General features: G+C 23.8%; 1 protein-coding gene across 1 annotated transcript; it reads right to left on the minus strand.

The window, feature by feature from the left end:
- Positions 1-1037: 1037 nt before the first annotated feature.
- On the minus strand, positions 1038-5895 carry LOC145846441 (FMR1-interacting protein NUFIP1-like). Its single transcript, XM_082953221.1, has 8 exons — positions 5624-5895; positions 5481-5556; positions 4944-5085; positions 4755-4811; positions 3158-3234; positions 2392-2584; positions 1876-2008; positions 1038-1467 (listed from the first exon to the last, which is right to left on the minus strand). The coding sequence occupies exons 1-8, from the start codon at positions 5867-5869 to the stop codon at positions 1384-1386; spliced, it is 1008 nt and encodes a 335-aa protein (XP_082809347.1). The 5' UTR covers positions 5870-5895; the 3' UTR covers positions 1038-1383.
- Between the last annotated feature and the right edge of the window lie 2877 nt (positions 5896-8772).

Raw genomic sequence — 8772 nt, forward strand, 5'->3', positions numbered from 1 at the left:
TGTCCTTGCTACAGATCATCAATACTAAAAAGCTTACAAAATCTGCTTGTTCAAGTACGGTACTTATGTTCAGTATGTTAATAGATAATGTTTGCAGTTTTATAAAGGATATTTTACTAATTTTTACCAGGTGAAGGCATTGAAAATAAAATTAAATATGTTTGTAAATTTCTAGGAAATTTTGGAATTTTTAAAGGACTTTTAATTAATTTTTACCATTTGAAGGCTTTGGAAAACAAGGAATTTTGTAAATTCAAACTGACAAAATCTGATTTTTTTTTAAATTTTATCAAATTTCCTAACTTTTTTCAAAACCCCCCATTTTTTCCTGACTTTTGTATTTTTTTTCCTGACCGAGTGGCAACCCTGCAATAGGTTTATACGACCGTTTCGTATATGAGATAAATTACCTCATATACTCATCAGTAAACTGAAGTTTATAAACAATGTTTAAGAGAAAATTTTATAATTTTTATAACGTAGTATTAATGAAGGTTTTTGTACAGTAAGTTAAGTTTGAAAAAATATACTGATCTTGTTCGTTTAAGAATTTATGCATTTAAAAAAGTTTGCAAAGGTTGTATTTGAAAAATGTTTTAAACTATTCGTGTTCGGGCTTATATTTACTTTAATTTAATATTTAGTTAGTTTTAAATTTAAAAAAAAAGTATTTTTGGTAATAAATGCATAGATTTTGTCTTTCGCTTTTCTTGTTTAATGTTATGTTCTTTTCTGATTTTTCTTCAAAAATTATTTATTTAGCTGTAATCTTTACTCATACAGATATCTAAATATGGAAAAAATCATTCACTTTTTAATTTAGAAATAGTTGTAAAATCATTTCTATAACAAACCAACTTTGGTTTCAAGCATATACGATTAGCAACTTAATTTATTTTTGTAGAAAAGTTCAATATTATATGAAATTATTTAAATTTAATAAGTAAAATTGCTAAAAATTTTTACTCGTACAATGATATAATTCTTAAATAACGTAGTTTTTAAATCTATTATAAGCATAAAAATTTAGGGATGAAAGGAATTAAAAGTGATACTTAAGCAAAAGTTCAAAATAAAACTTATGAAATAGCTTAAAAAAAAAACTATCGCATAATACTGTATATAAATATACCTTCTTCATTATTTAAATTGAAGCAACTTTTTATTCAAAAAAACAAAAGAAAATATTAATACAGAGGATTATATTTTATTAACATGTTGTGTTATTTGTACATGCAAAAGTCCTAAAGCGGGTTTTTTTCATTAAAGAGAAGTTAAAGAAAATCGAAAAGTTGTAAGACATAATTATATTGACTAAAGTAAATTTTCTAAGTACATCTATCCTAATATCAACTTTAGATGTACAAGCAGCACAAAAATAATTTACTCAAAAAAATTGTTTTTAATGATAAACCGTACACATTGTAAAATGTCGTTCTTTTCTTTTAGAATTTCCTTAGCCAAAAGCTGTAAAATAAAATACTTTTTCAAGCTAATTTCAAAACTTAAAATAAGATGTCAGTTAACTTTACCTTTTTTGTAATTAAGTTCTACTAATTTAAATTAATGCTTTTCATAATACTAAGTAATATTAGTGTAAATGTAATTAATGGTTGATTTTTAATAAAATATATGCAAAAAGCTTTAATTTAAATTATAAACACATATCAAATAAAGCTTAAAAATTAAACCTGACTTAACTTTATAGCAGTTTCTATAAAGAAAGGTTTACTAAAATCTAAATTAAAACATTTTAATGTGCAGTTAACTAAAAGTAAAATTAACTCTGATATTTGATTCACACCCAGATATTAAATATAATTGTTAAAAATTTACGTAGTTGCTTTTTTATAAATAGATAAAAAGTAAACTAACTTTTTGTAATAAAGATGGAGAATCCAGAAATGAAAGCTCTTGATTGTTTGTATTGTAATTCTTCTTCTGTTTTCGCTTACGTTTACTTTGTTTTTTGTTTACCTTTTCTTTTAGTTGAGGTACTACGGATACTCTATAAAGTTTACAAAATAAATTTAATCGAAAAAGCTAAAAAAGCAGTGAAATTGTTTTAAATTTTATTCGGTCTGTGTTAAATACCTTTTTATAATGCAATATATAATTAACAATTAAAAAGGCATTCTGCAATATTTATCGTATTTAAGCATCAAAAAAAAGTTTTTACTTATATAATGCTATAAAGAACTCGAAAACTAATATTAAACATGATGAAAAAAGGAAATATTGAACGGGATAAGTTAAACAGTCAAGTATTGACATTAGTTAATTTTATAACACGTTTATTTAAGAAACACAAAATATTAAAACTAATTCAACTTAAAATTAGTCAATTTTTTCAGTAGTAAGTTAAGTAACAAATTAAAAACAAAAGTTTACTTTTCTTCTTTCTGTGTCACTGTTACATTAATATTTTCAATCTGTTTATTTTCTGCTTGGTCTGTCTGCATATTAGTATCACTGTCTTCCTCAGAGCAACTGTAGGTAGCCATCAAACTCGCCAAAGCAGAACAACTCTTCACTTCTACTACATTTACACTTTTTTCTAACGAGATTTCTTTATTGTATGTAACTGTAAGAGGTATGTATTGAAACTACCTTTTTTTAATTTAAAACTTTTACTTGATCATAAAATACGATGATGCAAAATGGAAGCAGCTTCAGATATATAACTTACAAAATTTAAATAGTTTAGCAGTGTAAGTTTTATTAACTAGATTCCAATTGTGTTTAAACATGGACTAAATTTGGTTTTTAAAATTTATTACCTAGAGTTTATTGTTCTTCAATTTAAATAGGATATCTATTATAATTGATAATCTTATTAGTCTTTTTAATAGAGTGTTTTATAAATATATTAGTGAATCATTAAATTTGTAATTTTTCTCATTAGATGCAAATTGAAATATTTGATTGTTACTCCAGAACTTTAAAAGTATACAAGTAGAAGTACTAAGTAAAAAGTTATAATAAACTACAACAAATTACAATGGCAAAATACTTAATTTAAGAAAAAAAAGATACAAATCTGGTAGTTTACTATTGTATACAACTTATCATTATAAGTTCTATTATTTATTAGCTTGTTTAATTTTTAACATTAATTAAAAACAATAGATGTAATTTACTATTGATAACTTTTCACCTTTTGAGTCAGACACAACTAAATCCATAGGATTACTATCTCCGGAGTAAACCTTTTTATTTTGTTCTTCCATGACTCTGTTTTTTATAACTTTTTCAAAATATATAGCTTCTAAATAGCTTTATAAAAGTTCTATACAGTTATTTAAGACCTTATACTTTAAAGCTTATTACAAGGTTGCAAAAGGTTTTCTGAATTTCTTCCAGGTTTATTTAAGAACAATTTTCTTGAATTATTTTAGTAAAAAATAAAATTTAAGATGAGGACTGTCTTAAATAGTATAAAAACATTAAAAAGATACTATTAAGCTACTTTAAATGTCTTTTTTAATAGATAAAACTTTAAATTATACAAAAAAAATAATAATCTTTTGATAGATTTTTGTAACTAATCGTATTTTCATGTTTTTACTTGTAAAAATAGTTTAAGATTCCAATTCTAGATTTTAATTCCTTAAGTTGTAAAATTCTAGGTTTTTCAGAAATCTTTTTTTTGCAACCCTGTTACTATTTGTATTATTATTTGTTTACTTATTTGAAATTTAAAACTAATTTCCTTTGATATATTTTTTACATTTAGTTCTATTTTAAATAGGTAGAAGTTTGATATGCGCAAAGGGACACTTTTGCAAGAAAAAATATGCAAGAAAATGCTTTTGCACAAAGAAATTTTTTCACAGCATTAATTTTGTACACGGGGTCACTTTTGAACAAGTTGAAAAAAAAAACTCTTTTTCTTTTGTTAACTTTAATTTTTTTTCAATCACTATAACCCCTAAACCTTATCATCAATTGGGTTTTTAATCTTTTTAAATTATACTTCTGTCTTTTTATTTTATTTTTTTTATTAGGTTTACGTTTTTTTATTACTGTTACCTCTAACCCTTACCCTCAGGCAGTAACTTTTTTTTGTTTGTTTATTAGTTTATTTATTATTTTGTTGTAGTTAATTTTTTCTTAGTTATTTTTTTATTTTATTATCACTTTTTAGCTATAAAGTACATTGCAGATTGTAGATTTTTTTCTTTACACTACAGTTTACCAGTTCCTGAATAATGAGATTGTTCCTTAAACTGTTTAAAATCTTTTGATGGCAGTAGTTTTATAAAAAATAGGTTCAACTTAGAAATTTAACCTACTTATTTACAAACTTTTTTAACTAATTTCTTAACCAGAAAATAATTTGGTCAATTAAATAAGTAAAGAAAAGGATACCATCAAGTGGAATTTTGATAATTGTTTAACTCAAGTTTCTGAGAGAAATTTTTTTTTTTGATTTTAAAACTCTAGAAGACTGTTTCAATTAAAGTACTCAGTTTTTTTTTTAGTTTGAAATTAATTTTTGCTCCATAGGGATTCTATTGACCTCTTTTGCTTTATTAGTGCTAATAAATAGTATAAGTGTGTTGAGCTGTCAGAAGTATCAAATATCAGAAAAAAATCTATCAAAACTTTCAAAAAGGTCTACTCTTTTTGGTCCATTTTTAGTAGCAAATTAAACTTTAAATTTAATTTTTTTTTTTTATTAAACTATTTTATTTTAAACAAATAAGTATATTTATTTTGTAAAAATACATCAAAAATTAAATATCACTTACGTATAGGGTCTTTTATTATTCTTCTTTTTATTGTGCCTACTTTTTTTCTGTATTTGCCTAAAATTATCAAAAAGTTAAACTAGCCGTAAATATTTAAGTTATCTAAAATATTTAATGTATTAATATTTTATCATGAGGACTTTTTGATACAAAAAAAAACACTCAAGTTTTCAATTATTAAAAACTCACTTGCTATTCAAAACAATACCCTTATCTTGCTTTTCCTTTGCCAATTTAATTTTTTGTTCAACTCTTTGTTTTGTGGGATATGAGTTCTTTCTTTCTCTTAGGTACTCATTAATATCTTTTATATTTTTAAACTTTTTTGATCCTGTATTTACAAAAATACTAAAAATCAATTTAATTTTCAAATTTACAAGTGAAAAATGTAATACCAAGTTAAAACTTACAAAATATGTAGATAACAGAAGAAAAAATCAAGTGTTATTTGAAAACTTTAAAAAAATTTAAAGCTAACAAAAATGAACTAAAATTATTAAAATTTTTGATTTATATTGTAAAAAGCAATAAAAAAGCCTAAAACTGAAAAACTTAAGTTGATTATTTTTTTGAACTTAAAACTTTTTCAATTCAATTTTAATACTAAATCAAGTTTTAGTTAAATAACTAAAAGAAACTAATATTTCCAAAAATTAAATAAAAAGAATCTTTAAAAATATGAAAACTTTATTTATTACCATTTTTAATTATACAATACAAACTAACGTGATCCATGAAAGTTTTTCCAATGCTCATCAACAATATCTTTGTGTGCCTCAAATTTGCAACCTTCTACTTTGCACTATAAATATAAGTTAGTTAGAATAATATTTATAATATTTCTCTTAAACTTACAATTTAAAACTAACCTTTACATGTTGGGCATAATGATTTGCTCTTTGCATAGTAGTCTTAAACCCTTTATCACAACTATCACAATAATCGAAAAAGCTTTCATTTGAGTCTAATGTATTACTTTTCCTTTTATTGTTCTTCTTGCATTGAATAAAACCTTTACCCCATTTCAAGTTAGAACTACTAACATTGTGGTTTTTTGGCTTTTCTTGATACTCTTCAGGGAGCTCAATTTTCAAATAACTGTCCAAGTCTCGCATGTTCTTTTAAATTAAACTTAAAATTGTTAACCTTGGAAGATATTTTGTTATTAAATTCTATGATCAAAATGTTTCAATGGACAAAATATATAGTAGAGAAGACAATTATATTAATATTAACAATTTACAACATAAACATATTAAAGTTAAAGGCATAGGGGGTAAAACACTTTTTTCACAATTTGATCTTATTTTATATAGTTTTTACTAAGCTACAAGATGCTTTTTACAGATTAAAAAATTCAAAATATTTTTTGAGATATAGCTGGTCAAAGTCAGGGGCAACAATAGGTTCTTTACGGGAGGCGCAAACTAATATAAGAGCTAATAATAATAATTTTAAAGTGTTGGTATTTTTCATAAACATACAAGTAGTAGTAGTTTTTTTTAACAAAAATTTAGTTGCTAGAAAACCCATTTAAAACATTTCTAGCTATAACTACATGGTGATTATTGGTTTTTAGGAATTTTAAAAATTTTTTAAGATATTCCATTTTATTTAACTTAATTAATGTATTGTAGATTTAAATAATATATTACTTGAAAACAGTAAACATTAAAACTTAACAAAATACTTGTAATTCTTGAATTATTAAGCTGTACAAATGTAATAAAACATAACTAAAAAATAATTTTAAATACTTTTTTAGCTTTAGGGCATAGATGTGTTCATCTTATTTCAATACAAGTTTTTTTTTGTAGAGTTTTATATTAGCTATCAAAGGTTTTTAAGTTCTTCACAAAATTCAAAGTAACTTTTAAGATATAAAAAGATAGATGATAAGATATTAAAAGATATTTGCTTTAAAGTTGTTGAGTTCAATAGGTGGAAAGCACAACCAAAACTCAAAAAAAGACTACTTCATTAAAAATTCGTCTTCTCCCTAAGTTTAAACTAATTTTCTTCAAGTTTTTACAGTAGCTCCACGTTTTGAGCATTTGATTCTAAAAGTACTATCTGAGTTTCCCTCACTCATAATACAATTAATATATTAGAAATTATTATTAGTTAGTTACTACCAAATATACATAACATTTTAGATAAAAAATAAATATTTAAAATCAAATACAACATACACTAACTAAACACAGCGTGAACTTAGCTTGAGAGCGTTTTTTAGGAATTTTATAAAAAGTCCAAACTTAAGACCCAATTATTTTCCTTATCTTAGAGCTAATTAAAAACTTTTTTTATTCTAGAGAACAGTCCTTTGTCTTTAATTTAAAAAAAATCCATTGAATTGGGGTTTAACTTTTTGAGTGGGGCCCATTTAAAAATTTTGTGTTTTTTTATATTTTTTTATTTTTACAAACTTTTCTCAAATAATAATTTTTTTAATTTTTTTTTTAAACATACTTAATAAAATGAGTTTAATGATGTTGTAAACTTTTTTTTTAATATTTTTTTTGTTATACCATAAGCCTGAATAAACTTTTCAGAAAAATTCCAATTTTGCCCAATTTTTGTTTTTCAGATATACAACCTTTTATGCAAAAATAAAATATTTTTTTATCAAATTAATTTTTAACAAATTTGTTTAGTTATATTTTATGATGTTGTGATATTTTTTTTCCAGTTTATTATGGCTTTTAAAATATATGACCAATACAAGTTTTACCTAAACTCTTAGCAAAGCTATTTGAGGGATTTCTTGCTCAAGTGCTAAGAGTATAGGTAGAACTTGTATGGGTCATATATTTTAAAAGCAATAATAAACTGGGAAAAATATCACAACACCATAAAACATAACTAAACTATACAAATCTGTTACAAATAAAATTTAATAAAAAAATATCTTATTTTTGCATAAAAGGTTGTATATCTGAAAAACAAAAATTCTGCAAAATTGGAATTTTTCTGAAAAGTTTATTCAGGCTTATGGTAAAATAAAAAAAAATTGAAAAAAAAGTTTACAAAATCATTAAACTCATTTTAATAAGTATGTTAAAAAAAAAATTTGAAAAAAATAATTTGAAAAAAATAATAAAAAAATAAAAAGTAAATAAAAAATTAGAAAAAACACAAAATTTTTAAATGGGCCCCACTCAAAATGTTAAACCCTATTTCAATGGATTTTGTTTTTAATTAAAGACAAAGGACCATTCTCTAGAACAAAAAAAAAAGTGTTTAATTAGCTATTAAGATAAGGAAAATAAATAGGTCCTAAGTTTGGACTTTTTATAAAATTCCTAAAAAATTTCTAAAGTTAAGTTCATGCTCATTAACTAAACTTGTATATTAATGTACAGAACAATCATAAGAAAATAAAATACTCTCTAGCGCCAAGTTTAGAAATAAGTGTGGTTAAAAATCAAAATCAAAAATAAAAAAGAACATTTTGTTACACTTTTTAAACTTTTTTTAATATTTATAGTTTATACCCTTAACCCTAACCCTCCTTACCCAAAATAGTTTTTTTTTTATTTACACTCTTAATCCTAACCCACTTTACCTAAACATATTAAAAGCTAATTAAAACATAAAGTTTTTATAATTTCTTATGCTGACTCAGCAAATATTAGAAATTTCCGTCACATCAACAAATGACTCTTTTTCCTCCTCCAATCCTCTAGCTGAAGACCTTCGGAGGGATTTTTATTACTTTTCTACTAATAAAAGACTAAAAGTTAAAAAACTAAATATTTAACACTCTAAAAAAAGTTATCACAACAAACAACAAAAGTTCTTACTTTAAAGAACTCCTCTTCCTTTTTAGCGTTAGCTGCTGCTTCCACTAGATATCTCCCTCATCAAGGACCATCAAGTTCTCCGAATTTGTACAAGGCACGTCCTTGACGCTTCAATGCGTATACGACATCCAAAGCAGTGACTGTATTCCGCTTGGCATGCTCGGTGTAAGTGACTGCATCATGAACAATTTTCAAAGAGTACTTTAGTACAC

The sequence above is a fragment of the Thalia democratica genome, chromosome 1, assembly GCF_965202585.1.
Source record: "Thalia democratica chromosome 1, ktThaDemo2.hap1.1, whole genome shotgun sequence".
Classification (NCBI taxonomy): Eukaryota; Metazoa; Chordata; class Thaliacea; order Salpida; family Salpidae; genus Thalia; species Thalia democratica.

What these genes read in the sequence shown, in the direction of transcription:
- LOC145846441 (XM_082953221.1), bottom strand. Translation starts at nt 5,869, where the DNA reads ATGCGAGACTTGGACAGTTATTTGAAAATTGAGCTCCCTGAAGAGTAT. An exon ending in GGTATTGTTTTGAATAGCAA is followed by an intron (nt 4,812 to 4,943) that starts GTGAGTTTTTAA and finishes TGATAATTTTAG; the next exon opens with GCAAATACAGAAAAAAAGTA. An exon ending in CTCCATCTTTATTACAAAAA is followed by an intron (nt 1,468 to 1,875) that starts GTTAGTTTACTT and finishes TTTATTTTACAG; the next exon opens with CTTTTGGCTAAGGAAATTCT.